Here is a 21,551-nt window from a genome sequence, read left to right on the forward strand (position 1 = left end):
AAATCATTTCCGGAAGAATCTAAATTCTCATCCCTCGATAAATTGTATATAAAGAAGTGCCCAGAATTCAGGTCACTGCCAGAGGAGATGCAAATCTCTCTCCCATCTCTCTCGTGTTTGAGTATATGGGATTGTCCAGAATTGGAATCATTTCCGGAAGGGGGATTGCCGTCTAAATTGCGTTCACTCAGTATCTGGAAATGTAAAAAACCGATGGCAAACCGTATGCGGTGGGGTCTACAAACACTCACCTCTCTCGAACACTTGGATGTCGGCTTCTCAGAATGTGAAGAAGAAGAAATTGGCGAATCATTTCCAGAAGAGGGGCTGCTGCCAACCACTCTCACTTCTCTCGGAATCCTCCATCATCCGAATCTGAAAACCATTGACGGCAAGGCGTTAAGACACCTCATCTCTCTCGAGAAGTTGGAGATTTTTTTTTGTCCTCGACTCCAGAGCTTGCCAGATGAAGGGCTACCCACTTCTCTTTCTCATCTACGAATCTACAAGTGTGATTTGCTATCACAACGGTGCCACAGAAACACAGGAGAAGATTGGCCCAAGATTTCTCACATCCCCGAAATATTGATCGATCAATATGACTGAGAGATATGATTTGCAATGGTACGTAATTCGTCAACGTTCCTTTTATGTGTTTATTTACGATCTGGCTGTGTAAATTTTAAATCATAAACATGTTTCAAATGTTAATGTTCACATAATAACAAATTTTACAGGTAAATGTTAAATCATAAACATGTTTCAAATGTTAAATATAAACTTGAAATAATTTGCGATAGAAAGATACGGAGCTACAAAAATTCCAAATTGGTTAGGAGATGACTTGTTCGTTCTCTCATCTTGTTACTCTTCGACTTGTGGATTGTGAACATTGTTTTTCAATGCCAGCATTGGCACAGCTACCATCTCTCAGGAGGCTTGAAACTGATGGGTTAAATGGAGTGGAATTGTTCCTCTTTTCTTATTGTGTCTTACGGTGGTTCAACAAGTTTATGAGCTCTAGTTTCCGAATTTCCTTTTTCAAGTTTGTTTCCAAATTATGTCTATAGAGAGGTAGATTTTGGTACTTTGTGGAATTCGAATTCAAACGTTTGGTTTGTAAAATATGGATGATGATTTCGTTTCTGTGGAACAGTGAATCTATGATCATGCATGAATGTTGTAAGACCAGAGTATTGAAAACCCTCTGTTGTTTACTAATCGATCTCAACCTGTCTAAATTCAACTTGTTTAATTAGTATTGCAAGATGATCTTATCTATTAATCATGTCTTATCAAATGATCACCATTTCATCATTCCCTTAGGGATGCACAGAGCTACAAAAGTTTTCCAGTTGCTGTGCATGTGTAGGTTTGGAGTTGTGCAATGATACGTACGCGAAAATTGTGAGCAAACAAAAGTAAACAACTCTTATGCATAAATGTTGGCTGCCAGAAAATCTCAGTAGTACCAGAGAAGATAAGCTTGTAATAAATTTCTAATTCTCAAAACAGAGTAAACAAGAGAAAGAAGATCTACATATAAGTACCCCTAGTTGGCCGGCACACATGATTTCTTTTACGAGCATGTTCTTCATTATGGCGCTGTGTTCGACATGCTTATCCATACCAGCAATTTTCCCTGTTTGATGCCTCTGTGGGTAGATGATATTTGGGAAATCGAAATCCGAAACCAGTACAAGAGGAAGGAGATCAGCTTCTCATAACAGTAATTGCACGTAGGTGTCCCAGAAGTTATTGCCTCGGAATGATTCAGGGGCATCCTCATTCGATCAATTTCTCTGTTGTTCAACTTTGTAAGCCATTCTGCAATAAAATCCTGCAATGTTCTCCCCAACTGTGCAATACGGTTCTCAGTGATAACTTGTTCATGTCGATTGTTTTCATGAGCTGAAGTAGGGATTCCAGAGATGGTCCATTCTGAGATTGGTTTAAAAGTCTCGCGACTTGGAAGGAGATCTATGTCCAGGTATGTTTTGTGGGTGGGGGAGTGCTGATTGCGCCCAACTTGAAGGAGATATCTATGTCCAGGTCCAAAAACATGTGGTCAGTGCCAGAAGTGATGCAAATCTCTCTCCCATCTCTTCAGTTTATGAGTATTTGTGATTGTCCGGAATTTGAATGGTTTCCGCAAGAATCTCAACTCGAATCACTTCTCCATATGAATATATCCGGATGCCCAAATTTTGTGGGTTTCCAGGACGGTGGAAGGCTGTACGCGCCCAACTTGACCGATATATTTTTCAGTGGATGTAAGAAATTGAAGTCACTGTCAGACAAAGAAGACTAAATTATCTTGGGTAGCGATGTGCAACGGCGGAGCTACATTCTCAGCTAACGTGAGCTATAGCCTAGGCTTTTGTGCGAATTCCTACCATATTAGGCTATTAGCATCTCAATTAGGCTTTTGCAGCCTGACGTCACATAATATTTTAGGAAAGTGTTATTGGCACTCCAAAAATCTCATTCTACGCTCCTCACAACTGTATTTTTCTTTCCTAATATAGAAAGTTTAGAATGTAGAATGAGTTTTTGGAGTGCTAATAACAATTCTCATATTTTAACCAACTTGATATATCTATTTTCTTTTAATTGCACTTATATGTTTTATTTTGAAAAAAAATTAGAGTACTGGTCTTCAGATTTTCATCCAAGTAGAGTTTTGGTATCTAAATCTAAACTAAAATATGTGAATAGTAGTCCTTGAACTCATTATGCTAGACTACAACAAGAAGTAAACAATACCGTTAAAACTTTTGTCCAAAATAAAGGATCTTAAAGGGCGAATAAGAGGCTAAAGTTGTAACATATTAACCCAAAAGAATCATTACTCCACATTGATATAAGTTGAAGGATAGATATTAATAAACTTTTAGTTTAAGCAATACGGCCCAATCCAAATATCCTAATGATACCTAGATGGAGATGAGTTTAGCTCCACAATGAGCTAACAATAATTGTTAGAGTTCGAGGGAATGATGCATTATGAGCTATGACTACACAGATCTTATCTATAAAATAGAAGAAATTATAGTACAAAAATGGAAGAGAAGATGATGATAGAGAGAAAAGAGAGCAACAGAGAATATGACTTTGTGTTTTTCATTCACACATTCACCATGACATTCGCTAGAGAGAGTGAGGGAATATCACTCTCATTCTAACCGTTATCCACTTTTGGCAATATTCTTATTACATCAAGGCAATCCTAGCCTTCCATCTTACACCCTAGAGATGAAGACACATGTCTACTTACTTACTTAAGACCTATGAGACTTAAATAAGAAAGCATACAACCAAATTAACTTTTAGCTAATCATCCTAGCAATATGAGCTAGAATTACAATTGCCACATCAAATCACAATTTACACACTAACAATAATGTGGTTCAAATTTGTTTTTTGCGAGAATTAAACCTAAAACTTCTCACTTATAAGTGAAAAGGAATACCGATACACCGTAGTACTAAGTGGCGACTTGTTTAATTAGTATTGCAAGATGATCTTATCTATTAATCATGTCTTATCAAATGATTACCATTTGATCACGCCCTCAGGGTTGCATTAGAGCTACAAAAGTATGAGCAAACAAAAGTAAACAACTCTTAAACATAAAATTTGGCTGCCAGAGTCTCAGTAGTTCCAGAGAAGAGAAGCTTGTAATGGATTTCTAATTCTCAAAACAGACGAAACAAGAGAAAGAAAATCTACATATTAGCACCCCTAGTTGGCCGGCACACATGATTTCTTTTACGAGCATGTTCTTCATTATGGTGTTGTGTCCGGCATGCGTATCCATAACAGCAATTTTCCCTGTTTGATGCCTCTAGGTGTAGATGATATTTGGGAATCGAAATCCGAAACCAGTACGAGAGGAAGGAGATCAGCTTCTCATAACAGTAATTACACGTAGGTGTCCCGGAAGTTTTTGTCTTAGCATGATTCAGGGGCATCCTCGTTCGATCAATTTCTCTGTTGTTCAACTTTGCAAGCCATTCTGCAATAACATCCTCCAATGTTCTCCCAACTGTGCAATACACTTCTCAATGATAACTTGTTCATGTCAATTGTTTTCAGGCGCTGAAGTAAGGATTCTAGAGATGGTGCGTTCTGAGATTGGTTTAAAAGTCTAGCGATTGCACATGAGGTGAGAATCACTTTGTGCAACCCCTTGTGGGTGGCAATACATACCACAAAATGTCTTGTCACATCCTAAACAGTCTTGAGGTACCTTGTTATTAGCGCGTGAAGGCATCATTCCTCCGCATGCTTAACATTGCAGATGGATGGTGGTTTGGCTGCAGTGAAACCCACCATATTCAGTACCACATTGAAGGCATGGGTACGATGGATTATTAACTTATTCATCCACCTAAAAGCAAGCCCTTATTCCCGCAAATATGTTTTCTAGAGTTTACGACAAGATTAGATTGTATTGTTGCATAACAGTCTAAAATTTCAACTTCATCACTGGAGCGTTTTAGTGAAGAATCCGCTTTTAGTATTTCCTCCGCAACGTTAAGCAGGAAGCGATTTCTTTCAACAAACTATACATCCATATGTTCAAGCAAATGCAGCATTTTGCATGCTGGACATCCATAGAAATCTTTAACTGCTTCTGAAAAGTTTCAGGACCAGGCAATACATTGAGCCTGTAGCTCAAATACCCTTCCTTATCGGGACCTGATGAAATAATTTCACTTCCACATCTGATAACAACAGTGTCTTCAGCTTGGATTACGGTCCCGTCAACAACTATTCCATTTGAACTTTTATTTTGTATTGTGGCAGAAGAGTGGTCTGAATTCCTTGTTATGTTGCACCACTTGCATTTGCGAATAGAAGAGAACAAGATCTCTGAGCAAACTACAATCTCATATGAACTAATCTCAACATCCGGATATCTCGAGTCTGATGGAACAAGCTTGGCCCAGAATTCTTCACAGGGTTTTGCACATGAGTTCTCTCCAACTTTCGCCAACCCTTGAATATATTCACAAATGACCCAGGAACCTTTAAAAAAGAACAAATAATTATATATTTTGGAAACTTGATTATAATCCCTAAATAAGATCTATTTTTCATTAAAGTTGGGTGTAAGATTAAATACTGATTCAAATAAATACGATATGGCTGTGTGAATTTTAAATAATAAACATGTTTCAATGCTAATAATATTCACGTAATAACAAATTTTACACGGGTTGATGTCCCATACAAACCTGAAAGTACTTCGTTCTCTAATCTTGTTCCTCGTGGACTTGTGCCATCTCTCAGAAGCTTCAAAATATGCAAAACTCTGCTGATGAGATGGACAGACAATTCTCGTCGGTGCCAAGGGAGTCACCGAGTTAATTCAAAAATTTCCAATCCTAAAAGAACGAGCTTTAACTTTTCAACGTTGCATAAGAGTCTAAAGTTGCCACTTCATCGTTGGAGCGTTTTAGTGAAGAATTTGCTTTTAGTATTTCCCCCGCAACGTTAAGCAGGAAGTGATTTCTTCCAACAAACTGCAAAACTGCACGACATTGGGGAAGCAAGGAGTACGCTTGAACGTTTCTCATGTGATCTCTTTAACCACTCAGAGAAGCATCCGTTGCAGAAATTATGTAAGTAAGGAGCAATGGTAACAACATCATGCCATATATTCAAGCAAATGCAGCATTTTGCATGCTCGATATCCATAGAAATCTTTAACTGCTTCTGACAAGTTTCAGGACCAGGCAATACACTGAACCTATAGCTCAAATATCCTTCCTTATCAGGACCTGAAATAATTTCACTTCCGCATCTGATAACAACAGTGTCTTCAGCTTGGATTACAGTCCCGTCAACAACTATTGCATTTGAACTTTTATTTTGTATTGTGGCAGAAGAGTGGTCTGAATTCCTTGTTATCTTGCACCACTTGCATTTGCGGATAGAAGAGAACACGATCTTTGAGCAAACTGCAATCTCATCTGAACTAATCTCAACATCCGGATATCTCGAGTCTGATGGAACAAGCTTGGCCCAGAATTCTTCACAGGGTATGCAAGATGCTCTAGTACCACTTAACTACCTCATTATTTCCGATAAGATACGGAGGCTATGAACACAACTGATGCCCAAATCTAACAGGCAGGAGAGATTGAATACTCAAAGTTATTTATGCATATCATATGCCAACAATCAAGTTTAGTATGAGCAGATCCACTACAGAATATTTGTAATCAATCAATTTCAACTTTGAGCGACAACTTCCAAGTTGACACAGTCCAAGATGACTAGCACTAAAGGCTCTAGTTTGCATAAGCAAGTAAAGATAGGACAGACTAATGGTATAATGTGCATCCGACATGTTATATAGCACCCCACTTACATGACTTGGAGGGATTTACTTTCCACTTAGCAGATCTAGAGCAACATTGCCAAAGCTATAAACAACACTTTCTGGAGCGACTCTTCCCACAGTGTAAATAAACAACCAGTAAAGTCAGCATATCTCAAGCAGGAAAAGTTCTTTAGATATAGTAACAACAAAAATGATCAAATGGATGAGTAGTAGTTAGACTAGAAAAGTTATTACCTTCTTAAATATTCAGGCCAAAACATGAAGGGCGAGGGTCACCATCCTACAAGCCCATCCAAACACTACATTATCACCCTAAAAAATGGTAATGGACACGGACATGACTGAAAATACGTATATTTTTAACTAAGATGATCAAATCTGAAAAAGGAATACCTCGTCAAAGAGAACCGTATAAGCATTCAAATCATGGTATAACGGACGACCCTTAGTACTACGATAATCTAAAACTTTAGCAATATAGATAGCCACACTTAAATGCATGGTCCACTCAATGGTTTGATTCTCCTTTTATGAAAAAGCAATGACCAAAAATTATTCTTCAACAAATACAGCCACTAATTCTCAATTTGGAGGAACAAAACTCAAAACATTGAATTGATTGCTTATGCAAATCTTGAGAAATTAGCAGTATGAAGACAAGCACAGTACATCCGCATTAGATAGAAGACTACACTAAAAAGTAAACACCACACCCCCGCCACAACTTCTCTAAATGAAAGGCAATGTTAACATCTTCTAGGATTAGCAAACTACCAGGTAAGATTAATGGCCTAACTGTTTCGTGTTATAGAAAAGTAATGTCAAAGCCATCTTGCATTTCATTGATTGTTTAAAAACTATATATTTGGAAGTACTTCACAAAAGGTTCATCCAGAAATCTTAGAAGCTAAGCTAAAAAGTAGCATTCTTGATACAAAAGCTAAAGCCAAAGACGAGAGAAAGCAAAAAAAAAAAAAAATGGTTGGATTTTGTTTGACATACAGTGGGACAAATGCTTAGCTAAAGTATCAGTAGGCAGGTACTCAGTAACTAGCAGCCTTTCACCCCCATCACGAAAATACCCAATCAAATTCGGATATCAACATTATGATATCCTAATAGTTTGAAATACAAAATCATATTGTATTCAGTTAGCTATGCTATAAAATGCATAACAATGATAGGACGTATCCAACTGGGATAAAGAATTACCTGCAACCTTACACCACCATGTATCCTCCCCACAAGTAAACGGTGTATATTTAGTGGATCCCAAATTGTGGAAATAAACTGTTTTGACTGAAGCTTCTCATTAAATCACCAACTTGTATGGTTTGCCCTGCCTGCAGATAACAAGCACATGATCCAATAGCGCTTAGGTTTAATCAAACCTTCCCCTCCACAATTAGTCCATGCTCATGCATCAAAATACACAAAAAATATTATAGGGACTATTATCATTGAAAAACTTGAAAGTAGAATCTAAATAGATTATCGAACTGTTAACTTGTTCTTTCCATACTAACTGGAATTACAAGTTAGTATCATTTGTTGAAATAAACAAAGACATCTACTGAATTTTTTAAATGCCTCTGTTCACATATCAGGATTTTAAAATCAATACAATGACTTAAAATACAAGTTTCTTTATTTTGAGTTCTTCGTAGACACTACAACGAATATCAGGATCTTAACTGAAAATCAATAAAAATGAAAGCAAACAACAAATGAGGATAGAATATAAGAGGGAAGAATCTAAATACTGAGCGAAAAAACTTCACACTTGGGCAGCCATTTTTGTCAAAATGTACTGCATATCAAGAGAATTCGCCATTCCTCAAAGGTCCCAGAAAAATAACCCAACAACCCACAACTAGAGATAAATCACGAAGAAAACAGTTCATATGAAAATTCAGAAATTTATACAATAATCCATCAGAAATTTCCAGAAAATTTGACCAACACAGACGCCAAAATTTCCCAAATAACAATAATCCAAAACAAACCCACAAAAATTCAATCAACGAAACAAACAAAGAGAAGGGAAGAAAACCGAAAACCGTTACCAGAGCGTCGACCAGTCTGTCAGATCCTCCCCTTGCAGCTCTCTGTGGCTCATCTTCATCACTTTTCAAATATTCATCAAGAACCCAAAGGGCTTGAAGAAGTCTATTTGGAAGAACCAAACCCGTTTGAGCATGATGTAGCAGATTGAACCGGTTCTACGCGGAGCTCGCCAAATCTCAGATTGCTGTCCGGACGACCTTTGTCCGCAACTTAGACACGCCCTTGCAGTTGTAGCACTAAGGTAGGCCTAGAAGGGCAGATGCGGCAGTGGGCCTGGGAGCACGCCAGCTGGACTGAGAAGAATTGAACAGAAAGTGGGCCAGACAGGCGCAAAGGGCTGCGCCAGTTGCTGTGGATGGGAACGTGGCTGATGATGCTGGACTGGGCCCGCAGCATCCAAGGGCTGCGCTAGATGCTCAAGCTGGGATGCCAGGTTCTACGACCAACACCGAGTGAATTATTGACAAGAGAAATCCAAAAAGCACAAAAAAAAAAAAAAAAAAAAAAAACCAATGAGGTCAGGATTTTTACTTTAGAAGAGATCGATCATGGCGCCGTACTTGAACTTGAAGAGCGACAAATCACGGCTGGATTCCTTGAGGGTGCGATGTACACCAGAGAGGGTGCGAATTCGACAGAGATTTCCAGTTGAAAGGGTGCGACGCGACCGAGGAAAGCGAGGGAGAAATGAGAGATGATGGAGAAATGAGAGGGAGAAGAGGAAAGCATCGAGACCGGAGAGCTAAGAGATGTGCTGGTACGGTAGTAGTAGATCTTGGTGGGCCTAAAAGGGCAGATGCGGCAGTGGGCCTGGGAGCACGCCAGCTGGGCTGAGAAGAATTGAACGGAAATTGGGCCAAACAGGAGCAAAGGGCTGCGGTAGTTGCTGCGGATGGGAATGTTGCTGATGATGCTGGACTGGGCCCACAGCATTCAAGAGCTGCGCCAGATGCTCTAGCCATCACCTTTGATTAGTTGCTCAAGCATTCAAGGGATGCCCGGCATCATGCCAGGTTCTACGACCAACACCGCGTGAATTATTGACTTTATAAGAACGAGTGGTTTTGTTTCTACACAAGTCATCACCTTTGATGTCGGTGTAGACCAGATCCTCCTGGGTCTTTGATTAGTTGTTATACATTCTCTGAACTGTGTCACAAAATATCCATTTGCAAAGAAGAGATCGATCATGGCGCTGGCGGTGGTTGGTGGAGCCGCTCTCTCCGGTTTCTTCCAGCAAGTATTTGTGAAGTTGGATTCTCAGGAGGTCAGGAACTTCATCAGAGGAAAGAAACTAACTGATGGGTTGCTGAAGAAGTTGAGGATCAAGTTGATGGCTGTCAGTGCAGTTTATGATGATGCCGAGCAAAAGCAATTACGTAATGCATGATCTTATTCATGATTTGGCGACTTACGTATGTGGGGAATTTTGCATTAGATTGGAAGACCACGACTTCTCATTGGACGTTGTGAGCAAGGTTCGTCATTTTTCTTATATGCAATATTCATCTAATCTTAATTCTGAGATATTTGACATTATTTATGAAGCTAAGTATCTGCGCACCTTCATTCTTGGCAAAAGATATTGTTGGCAAACAATACGACTTGATCTCCTTTTAATGCTACAGTGTTTAAGAGTTCTCAATCTACCTGGGCATTATATCGCGGAGTTGCCTGATTCGATTAGCAACTTGAAGCATCTACGGTACCTCAACTTATGTGGGAATCCAATAAGGAAATTACCAGACACGGTATGCAGTTTGTATAATTTACAAACGTTATTGGTGTCGAAATGTAGATATCTAGCTGAGTTGCCCACCAATTTGAGAAGACTTATCAACTTGCGCCATCTTGATTTCAGAGGTACGCAAATAAAAAAGACGCCCCCCCCACATGGGCAAATTGAAAGATCTCCAAACATTTGGAGGTGAGTTTGTCTTGAGCAAAGATGTTGGCGGAAACATTGATGAGTTAAAGGGGTTTCAGCATTTGAGTGGAAATCTTCATATTTCAGGGCTTCAAAATATCAAACGTGCTGAGGATGCTTTGGAGGCCAAACTGAAGGACAAGAAGCTCAGTGAAATACGTTTGAAATGGGAAGGTGACACTATTGATTCTCAAAACGATAGCCAAGTGCTGGGCAACCTGCAGCCCAATACAAAACTGAAAGTACTCGCTATTGAAGGATACGAAGGTACAAAGTTTCCAGGTTGGTTAGGAGATGAGTCTTTCTCTAACCTCGTCACTATCCGACTTGTGGATTGTGAATATTGCTTCTCCTTGCCAGCATTGGGGCAGCTACCCTCCCTCAAAAGGCTTGAAATTTATGGGTTAAATGGAGTGAAATCAGTGGGGTCTGAGTTTTATGGGGGAATTAAACCTGCATTTAGATCTCTGGAGTTTCTGAGTTTCTGCCGTATGCAGGAATGGCAAGAGTGGTGTTTCCCTGGAGGTGAAGAAGAAAAAGGCGGACATTTTCCTAATCTTCGTGAGCTTAGTTTGAAGCGCTGTCCCAAACTAACGGGGAAAATACCGTTGGACTACTTCCCAAGACTTGAGTGGGTAAGTTTGCAGGAAGTTAGTATCGAATCCCTTTCTTGTTCGCAAGAATGCAACAAATTCAATATTGAACTCCCATCCCTCCATGAGTTGGAAATATCAGATTGCCCGAATCTGGTATGTTTTGTGGGTGGTGGAGTGCTGCTCGCGCCCAACTTGAAGGAGATAACTGTTAACCATTTTAAGAACTTGTGGTCAGTGCCCGAAGATATGCAAATCTCGCTCCCATCTCTTCCGTCTCTGTCCATAGAAGGGTGTAAAGAATTTAAATCATTTCCGGAAGAATCTAAATTCTCATCCCTCGATGATTTGAAGATAATCGAGTGCCCAGAATTTGTGGGTTTCCCCTATGATGGAGGACTGCAAGCGCCCAACTTGAAGGAGATGGAAATCTATGAATGTAACAAATTCAGGTCACTGCCAGAGGAGATGCACACCTCTCTCCCGTCTCTTCAGTCTCTGTCCATAGGAGGGTGTAAAGAATTTAAATCATTTCCGGAAGAATCTAAATCCTCATCCCTCGATGATTTGAAGATAATCGAGTGCCCAGAATTTGTGGGTTTCCCCCATGGAGGAGGACTGCAAGCGCCTAACTTGAAGAAGATGGAAATCAAAGAATGTAACAAATTCAGGTCACTGCCAGAGGAGATGCACGCCTCTCTCCCATCTCTTCAGTCTCTGTCCATAGGAGGGTGTAAAGCATTTAAATCATTTCCGGAAGAATCTAAATTTCCATCCCTCAATGATTTGAAGATAATGGAGGGCCCAGAATTTGTGGGTTTCCTCCATGGAGGACTGCAAGCGCCCAACTTGAAGGAGATGGAAATCAAAGAATGTAATAAATTCAGGTCACTGCCAGAGGAGATGCAAATCTCTCTCCCATCTCTCGAGTCTTTGTGTATAAGGGATTGTCCAGAATTGGAATCATTTCCGGAAGGGGGATTGCCGTCTAAATTGCGTTCACTCAGAATCTGGAGTTGTAAAAAACTGATGGCAAACCGTATGTGGTGGGGTCTACAAACACAAACCTCTCTCAAACACTTGGAGGTCAGCTTCTTAGAATGTGAAGAAGAAGAAATTGTGGAATCATTTCCAGAAGAGGGGCTGCTGCCAACCACTCTCACTTCTCTGCGTATCTTCCAGAATCCGAGTCTGAAAACCATTGACGTCAAGGCGTTAAGACGCCTCATCTCTCTCGAGGTGTTGGTGATTTCTCATTGTCCTCAACTCCAGAGCTTGCCAGACGAAGGGCTACCCTCTTCTCTTTCTTATCTACGTATCACCGGGTCTGATTTGCTAACACAACGGTGCCAGAGAGACACTGGAGAAGATTGGGCCAAGATTTCTCACATCCCCAAGGTAGTGATTGATGGCCGAGAGAATGGTACGTAATTCGTCAACGTGCGTTTATGTGTTTGTTTACGATCTGGTTGTGTAAATTTTAAATCATAAACATGTTTCAAATATTAATATTCACGTATTAACAAATTTTACAGGTACTCTTGTTCCATAAAAACTTGAAAGTATTTGCCATAGAAAGATACGGAGCTGCAAAAATCCCAAATCGGTTAGGAGATGACTTGTTCCTTCTCTCATCTTGTTACTCTTCGACTTATGGATTGTGAATATTGTTTTTCGATGCCAGCATTGGCACGGCTACCATCGCTCAGAAGGCTTGAAACTGATGGGTTAAATGGAGTGGAATTGTTTCAGTGTTGGTTCTACTCTCCCTCTTTTCTTACTGTGTCTTATGGTGCTTCTATTATACAACAGTCTGTTGTATCGAACTAGTCTTCGGTGAAAAGGGAGCTTCAACAAGTTTATGAGCTCTAGTTTCCGAATTTCCTTTTTCAAGTTTGTTTCCAAATTATGTCTATATAGAGGTAGATTTAGGTACTTTGTGGACTTCGAATTCAAATGTTTGGTTTGTAAAATATGGATGATGATTTCGTTTCTATGGAACTGTGAATCTATGATCATGCATGAATGTTGCAAGACCAGAGTATCGAAAACCCTCTGTTGTTTACTAATCGATCTCAACTGGTCTAAATTCTACTTGTTTAATTAGTATTGCCAAGATGATCTTATCTATTAATCATGTCTTATCAAATGATTACCATTTCATCATTCCCTTGGGGATGCATAGAGCTACAAAAGTTTTCAAGTTGCTTTGCATGTGTAGGTCTGAGAGTCGTGCAATGATATATACGTGAAAATTATGAGCAAACAAAAGTAAACAACTCTTAAACATAAATTCTGGCTGCCAGAAAATCTCAGTAGTACCAGAGAAGATAAGCTTGTAAAAGTATCTAATTCTCAAAACAGAGGAAATAAGAGAAAGAAAATTTACATATTAGTACCCCTTATTGGCCGGCACACATGATTTCTTTTACGAGTATGTTCTTCATTATGGTGCCGTGTTCGACATGCATATCCATACCAGCAGTTTTCCCTGTTTGATGCCTTTGGGTGTATTTGATATTTGGGAATCGAAATCCAAAACCAGTACAAGAGGAAAGAGATCAGCTTCTCATAACAGTAATTGCACGTAGGTGTCCCTGAAGTTATCGCCTCAGCATGATTCAGGGGCATCCTCGTTTGATTAATTTCTCCGTTGTTCAACTTTGCAATAACATCCTGCAATGTTCTTCCCAACAGTGCAATACATTTCTCAGTGATAACTCGTTCGTGTTGATTGGTTTAAAAGTAACGCAACTGCACACGCAGTGTGAATCACTTTGTGCAACCCCTGCGTGCCAATATGTACCACAAAATGCCTGATCACGTCCTAAACAGTGTTGAGGTACACTGTTATTGGTTCGCGAGGCGTCATTCCTTCGCATGCTTGACATTGCCGATGGATAGTGGTTTAATTGCAAACCCCACCATATTCAGTACCAATTGAGGGTTAAAATACCTCATCACTCTTTTCCTGATAGCGGTGCCAGAGAGACAGAAATATTGGGTCAAGGTTGCTCTCGGTTCTTGCAATGGTAATTTTTCAATCTGTACCTTGATCAGTTAACATGCTTACCCATCCAACCCCAACCTTCTTTTTAAGAATTAAAATTGACACTATTTTTGTCCCTCATGGAGTTTGATAAATTTGCTCGATCACTTTTACATGTTTCTCCTGGTAGCTCTTAAATCATCCTTCTACTACTCAACAGATATCAATCCGAAACATAAGGCTTGTTCAGGTACGCTCTCTTGTTTGAAACTTGTATTTCTTCTTATGCTGTTTGGTATGGTAAGTTAGTTTTCCCATGTCCTTAGACCTCTCAGTCGAACTTCAATTCAATATTGATCATTTACTACAACATCTTCTCAATGTGTTTTGTTCTAAAAGTTTTACTATTTGTTTCTTTTCTCTACCGTTGGTTAAACTACCATCACGAACATACGAAATTACTGTCGATAGAGCTTTTTGGTTTTCTAGTATCTGTTATAGCTTAATACTAGAAAAATTGCCCGCGCTCTGCTGCGGGGTTTCAAACTATAATAGACAACAGTCTTTAAATAATATTCATAGATAAATTCACTCAAAAGGCAGCAGCACCACAATCACATTCTGAAATGCAGCAATTTAGACAATGCACATTTTACTTGAGTAATTCCCACAAAATCACAAATTAACAGTCATCGACAAATAATTGAAAAATCAAGAAATAGGTGAATCAATGCGGTAAAATAAGCAGTTCAATTTGAGTTTACATTCTATTAAGTTAACATCACAAGCCAATCAATTTATGGTTATGGTTTTCAATCAGTGTTTTATTGTCTTCTTTTTACATTAGTGGTTCTTTCCAAATACAAAGTTTAGTCTTCTTAGCAAAGTCATTATTTTTTATAGTGGTTGGTTGAAATAAAGAGGTAGTATGAAATTGTGACCATTAGACAATAGTATGGCTGTGATCTAATGGTAAATGACCTTAATTTCACTCATAAGTTTGGTTTCAAACTCACCACATAAAAACAATGTCAGCTTGCAAGACACTATATGAACTAGCTAGCTAGTTGAATAAACTTGTTCCCCTATTTTTTTCCCTTTCTTTTGAGTAATTTCCTCCTTCCCCTCCCTCCCCCCAAACTATCTTCTTCCCATTTTGCACTTTCTCGAAAGCCTTTTCTCTATCCCCTTCTTCACTTTATCACATGCTTTTTTTATCCTAGCCATAATTAGACTAATGTGATTTATACCTAGAGAATAATGTGCTTTTTCACATGCTTTTTTCTCTCAAAATTTATAGAAATATGAAAATGATCATTACAAATTTCAGATCCTGCATTAACCTAAATCAAAACAATTATGCAAATTCCTAAATTAAAACAGCATTTAGAAGCACTATAAATTCAAATCACAAAAAACATCAACAACATGGTGAGAATGAAGCTTTATTTTATAGAAAATGATAAATCTTTCTCAACCAATATGCTAAAAATGTCCACCATCAGTATATAATAAAAAACAGAATGCTAACTTCATCACATAGCTGCATAGCACCACCTTTAAACGCATTTCATTCATAAATTAAATTAAGAAAAAATTTGACATTCACATGCCACTCATTAAGAAACTGATATTAACTGAAATTGTATATTATAAAATACAACCGCTTTTAGAATTCCTAAGTCATATCAGTTAGCAAGAAACCCATACTAACTCAAGTTGTATAGTGTAATAACACAACTGCAAAAAGACCAAGCTTTTGCTACTAAAAAGCTTTTACAAAATCATTAAACTCTTAACAGTTTGAACCCTACTGGAAAGTTTATATGACTTGAAGAACAATCATACTTAAGTGCAGCAAGATCATAACCTCTTGCAGCCTCTACATTATCATTTTATTTTCTATTTTTTTTCAATCCCTTTTCACTTTGTTATCTTCGCGACAGCCTAAGGTGGTACCATGATTTCTGGAGCACAGCTGCCGCATTAGCCTTCTGTTTGGATTGCGAGAATTTGGTATCCATTTTCTGAGAATCTGAAAGAAAGCTTGAGTGGTGAAACTTTCAGATGTTGAATATCTCAGTACGCTGATACTGATGGACCAATCATTTACATAAAAGTCGAATAGGTGCTGTGATAATGTTGGCTCATCCGGCGGTGGGTCTCGTCGATTTTTATTGGTAAAACAACTAATAGAACGTCATCTCTCTCTCTCTCAGTCTTTCTAGCTATTTCTCATTCTCTCCGTCTAAGCTTCAACTTTCTCGATCCGACGGGCAGCATATTGTTGAAGGGTAGCAGCAAACCTTTGGGTTGTTGAATCGTGGGAGCCAGATGGGAAGGGCAAGGTAATTTCAATAGAGAAGTTTGATTCCGGATGTTGGCTTTCTTCTGGAATTCAATTACCACCTTCAAGTCAGTATTTGGATTTCGGGGATATTAGGGATCCGATTACTGATTTTGGGTGGAGCCCACTAAGGTTTTTTATTCCTAAAATTTGATAAACGCCGGAATCACTTGGAGAGGAATTCAATTCCCTTTCTTCTACCTCCATTCCAGTTTGGTAAACACACCATAAGAGAAATAGCTCTAGAAGAAGCCAGTCCTTATAAACAGTAAGAGAAATAGCTATAGGAGAAGCCAGTCCTTATTAGCTTTGGAACTAATGGTATTCAGTATGTTTTGCCACATACTTGGATAAGTAATATTAAACACCGTCGTTCAAAAAAAAAAAAGTAATATTAAACACCAGTATAACTTTATTTTAGGATTTAATTTCATACAAAGTTTAGAAGGGAGTTGTTTTATTCACCCCTCATGTTTTGTTCACTACACTCCATATACTTAACACATTCCACATATACTTTTTCAATCAAAATTTATCCTAATACACCCCACGTGTTTTCCAATAGATCAAAGAATTACTAGATCAAAGAATTATTAGACATAGTAGTAGTCCTCATACAAGTGCAGCTTTTATGGTCAGAAATAGAGCAATGCAAGTTAGAGGAAAAGCTAGGATGGTAATAAATTATAAAAGATTAAATGATAATACATACTCAGATGCTTATAAGATCCCTACATAAGATCTTTTAATCAGTAGGATTCAAGATAAAAGAGTGTTTAGTAAATTCGATTGTAAAAGTGGATTCTGGCAGATTAAGTTAGAAGAAAGTAGTAGTCCATGGACAGCATTTGGTTGTAGTGAAGGACATTTCCAGTGGAATGACTTACCTTTCAGATCAAAGAATGCACCTAGTATTTTTCAGAGAAAAATGGACTTCATTTTTAACCAGAAATCTTATTCAGATTTTTGTATTGTTTATATTGATGATATTCTTGTTTTTAGCAGTACATAGGATGAACACGATGATCATCTGTCAAGAGATTTTCAAGCTTTCTTAGATAATGGCATAATTATTAGCAAAAAGAAGATGGTATTAAATCAGGAGTACACAGAGTTTTTAGGATTAACAATAGGAAGGGGAGAAGTCGAAGTTCAACCTCATATTTCTAAAAGTATCTTAGAAATGCCAGATAATTTAGGAGACAAGAAAACAAGCTTAAGAGTAGGAGATGGGCTTTATTTCAAGATGCAATAGCCAGTAGAAGAGTAGAGGTAAAATTCGAACCTATAAAAGGTAGTAATAACATTGTTCCAGATTTACTTTCAAGATCCTTTGATATTTTTCAGACTAATGGCATCATCAAGCAGCAGTTCTTCAGGAGGTCACTCAGCTCAGAGTTTTCCAGAAAAACAACCAGTTGGCTTGCCGAGTTTTCCAAAAATTTCAGATAAAACCAAGCCAAAAAGAGTAGCTTTTTCAGAAGATCTTTCAATTTATTATACCAAGTTTTTAGAGAACAGACATCAAGCCGGACTCCTCCATGCTTTGCGGTGTCTTTGCTTTGTTTTACATCAAATGAATTTAAAAATTAGAAGCAATCATTTTCAGAATGCTGGCTTACGCCCGCAGTCTTTTCATAGAAAATGAAAATTATGCTTTTTATTGTGTTTTCAAACGAAGAAACACTGGAATTTATGATTCTTGGGAAAAAGTTTGTGCAAAAATTTCAGAATTTCCAAATAGTCTTCACAAAGGATTTCACACAAGAGATGCAGCAAGTATAGCTTTTGCACAATTCATGACAGAGAAAAATAGAGAGAAAATCTGTATCCAGAGTGAAAACAGTTTAAGGGAGGAATTAGAGAGAATAAAAAGAGAAATAGATGAGTTAAGAGAGATAAACACTCAGATGAGCGTAGAGATTGAGTGTTTAGATGTAGAATTAGATTATGAAAGATCAAAGAAAGCTAATGAGATGGAATTTCAGGTTACTGGAAATCCCTATGTTCGAAGAAATTTTGAAAAGCTTCCAGCAGAAATCCAATTCCAGATTCTCGAAAGAGAAGAAGAAGTTGGTTTCCTTCTCTACATTCAAGTTTGTCAGTACTACATGGACAACATCACAGGTATCCCTGGAGTAATTGTTACAGCCTACAGTTTTGAAAGAAATAACCAGATAGGGATTTTACCTCACATTAGGGGTCACTATGCTCCTCATACATTTTCAGCAGTTGGATTAGCCAGACGTTCAGAATTACAAAGCTTATTCTCTGGATGAATTTTTAGAAGAATCTGACGGTCACAACAATGGCTTCACCATGGTTGCGACGGCCAGACACTACCAAGGGACTCATCTACAGGCCAATCTTAGCTTGCGATGAAGGCAGCAGACAAGATTGATGACATCAGGCAGTGCGTCAATAAAGCTTCCAGGAGATAGGGACGATATTCTTAGGAGGTGGATTGTCTGTCTTCCGTTGTCATACTCTTCTCGTCCCTTTTGGTTTGTATAATATTAAATCATATCAATATTTTTTATTAATTTTTTATAAAAATAATAAAATAAAAAGTAATATAAATAAAAAATGTTAACTCAACTTTAACCGTAATCATATAAATAAATAAAAATAATAAGAGTATGAAAATGAAAGTACTGAGAATCCATCTTTATATTTCTATAGACTCTATTATTGCAGACAAAACATGTGAATAAAGCAAGCGTTTTTGCCACGCTACGCTGGCGTGATGTAGACGTCAAAGTTTGCCAGCTATTACTTTATTAATGGTCTGCTCTGTTCTTTCCGTACTTTTTTATTATATGGTCACAATTAAATTACGTTAATATTTTATATTATTATTTATTTTTATATTATTATTTTTATAAAAAAATATAAAATATTAATATAATTTAATCGTGATTACATAAAATAAAAAAACATCAAAAATGAAAGGCAGACAATCCTTATCCTGGAAAGTTTCCTTAGAGCAACTCCACTCCTATCCACTTTGCGTCAGCACCCAGCCCATTTATCCACTTAATTGAACAGTAATAGACCTAATGAACAGTAATAGGCCAAAGCATCTCCACCCCAAAAAAAATGTGTTGGCACCTGGTCTAAAAATGCGCTGGCACAAACGATCTCCACCCCTACAAAATGCGCTGGCACCCAGTCCATTTAAAATATTAAATAATTTTTTTATAAAATAATATAAAAAAAATAGTTTTAATTTCGGATAGGATTTTTAACCAATCTCGTCACGCCACGTGTCATTATCCGAACGTACTATTTTTTGAATAGATTTCTGCTAAGATTTTCAACAAATCCCGACAACCCACGTGTCATTTCCTGTTTACAATAATTTAGGCAAGATTTCGATAAGATTTTTAACCAATCTCGTCACGCCACGTGTCATTATCCGAACGTACTATTTTTTTAATAGATTTCCGCTAAAATTTTCAGTCAATCACGTAGTGCCACGTGGCATTGTCCAGAACCTCATCTTTTTTTTTTTGTCCATATAAACCCTACATCCCTACATCCATCCTCACACTAAACTCAATCCTTTTTTTTAGCTCAGAATTCTTCATTACCCGTAATCGGGTCATGAGTAGTGCGAACCCAACATTCACACAACGTAACATCTTCACTGAGCTTCCACGAAGTCATTTTTTTCTCTCAAAGTGTACAAAATATTCAAATGTAGAAAGTGTAGAAAGTGTAGAAATTATTGAAATGTGGTGTAAGGTGGAAGATGAGGGTTAGGTATTTATAGAAAAAAAAATTTTAATTTTTTAAAATTTTTTTGTATTTTTTTTAAAAAAAAATGACAATTTTTAATAAATTTTAATGTTGTAATTAATCTGGACCGTTGGATTTGAAAAATAATCAAATCCAACAGCCAACACGCTGCCACGTGGCCAACGGTCAAATTTCTGACCGTTGGGCCTTCTTTTTTTTTTTTTTTAATTTTTGGTGAAAAAAACGTGGACCGTTGATCTGTGATCGGACGGTCCAATTTAAAAGTGAAATTTAAATTTTTTTTACCGTTGGAAATCCAACGGCCTACAAAAACTAGCCGTTGGAAATCCAACGGCTCTGAGGAGGGCCACGTAGCCCTTTGACAGACGGACGCAACTTGCCTTGCACGCAGGCCCCACCGCCTGCAGTTGCTGTCGGCTACTCGTGCCAGGAGCGCGTGTTGTGCACGCGCCAGGGAAACGGACCGGCCTCTGGGTCTGTCCATTTTGGGCTGGGCTCCTGACTGGCACGGGCTGGGTGCCAGCCTGTTTTGCGGGCTGGAGCTGATTCACTTGGTGCCGAACCATTTTCTTCACTTGGTGCCGGTCCATTGGTGCCGGGCTGGAGTTGCTCTTAGGAAGGAATGGTTTGCTTTAATTTACTTTATTAAGGTTTGTAAGATTCCCTTATCTTTTGGTTTTGTCGTGTTGCAGCATTATTGGACTCCTTTTCCATAATGCGTGTCCTTTTGTGGACCACCTTACGTGGCTACCACTAGTTCGTGTTGGTAGAAGATGCCTTCTCGCCGAAGGTATTTTGTCACGTTTTGATTCTAAGATATGTCTATAGGATCGACATATAATGTTACCGATATTTATATATGTATCATGCTTCGCCTTCGAGACATGATCGAAAACGCAAATAAATGGTTCAGCAACTCAGTAATATTTTTTAATTTTATGGTTCCATTTAACTTTTATGTTTTTGTGTTAGACTCTCTACATACTCAAAGGAAGAATCAAATTGTTCGCAGTTCACGTTTTACCATGTTTAGTAAAACAAACAAAAACAACATTAATTAAGCCAGCAAACATATGCCATTATCATATGTTACACTTCCTTCTAGACTACAGCAAATCACCGAACAACCAACAAACAACATAAATTCAAAAACTAAAATCAAATAAATCCATAATTTAGCATGAAATCCCATGAAGCACTTACCTTTTGACTGAAGGCTCCTCCATGCCTAGTGAAATTTCCAATCAGCTTTCAGCCGCCATAATACAGCACTGTATACAATGCACTACGCTAAGTATTGTATCATTATACCTATACGAAAACTTCAGTTGAAGGGCACTGTTTACCAACAGTGACTTCACGAAAATACCTTTCGTTTTTCTTCCCATTCCTGCTTTGCTTTTCAATGTTGATCGGTGGATTTACAAATTTCCACTTACTATTTGTTGGCTGGGGGTGCCACCACCTCTTAGAAGAGACCTGTTTGTTCCATTTGCGTGCAGAATCTCAGC

At 38.2% G+C, this 21,551-nt stretch overlaps 1 protein-coding gene, 1 long non-coding RNA gene and 1 pseudogene across 7 annotated transcripts; 1 reads left to right on the forward strand and 2 right to left on the reverse strand.

The window, feature by feature from the left end:
- Positions 1–3,488: 3,488 nt before the first annotated feature.
- Positions 3,489–9,095, reverse strand: LOC148692726 (uncharacterized; annotated as a pseudogene). The gene is made up of 6 exons (XR_015953104.1): positions 8,954–9,095; positions 8,422–8,858; positions 7,568–7,698; positions 6,590–6,635; positions 5,414–6,064; positions 3,489–4,428 (listed from the first exon to the last, which is right to left on the reverse strand). The product of XR_015953104.1 is annotated as an uncharacterized LOC148692726 (transcript).
- A 665-nt stretch (positions 9,096–9,760) lies between these two features.
- On the forward strand, positions 9,761–18,619 carry LOC148692727 (putative disease resistance protein At3g14460). Of its 5 annotated transcripts, XM_088679224.1 has the most exons (5): positions 9,761–9,900; positions 10,051–10,173; positions 10,284–10,349; positions 10,437–12,365; positions 12,478–18,619. In XM_088679224.1, the coding sequence occupies exons 3-5, from the start codon at positions 10,316–10,318 to the stop codon at positions 12,492–12,494; spliced, it is 1,980 nt and encodes a 659-aa protein (XP_088535350.1). In that variant the 5' UTR covers positions 9,761–9,900; positions 10,051–10,173; positions 10,284–10,315; the 3' UTR covers positions 12,495–18,619. The 5 variants fall into 5 exon arrangements, with proteins under 5 accessions (XP_088535350.1, XP_088535349.1, XP_088535347.1 ...); XM_088679223.1 differs by having other exon boundaries at positions 10,284–12,365; XM_088679221.1 differs by having other exon boundaries at positions 10,051–12,365.
- Positions 15,518–21,550, reverse strand: LOC148692728 (uncharacterized). The gene is made up of 2 exons (XR_015953105.1): positions 21,410–21,550; positions 15,518–21,311 (listed from the first exon to the last, which is right to left on the reverse strand). It is a non-coding gene; the product is annotated as an uncharacterized LOC148692728 (long non-coding RNA).
- Position 21,551: the final 1 nt, after the last annotated feature.

Source organism: Pyrus communis, chromosome 11 (assembly GCF_041283825.1).
Source record: "Pyrus communis isolate YQ-2024b chromosome 11, ASM4128382v1, whole genome shotgun sequence".
Taxonomy (NCBI): Eukaryota; Viridiplantae; Streptophyta; class Magnoliopsida; order Rosales; family Rosaceae; genus Pyrus; species Pyrus communis.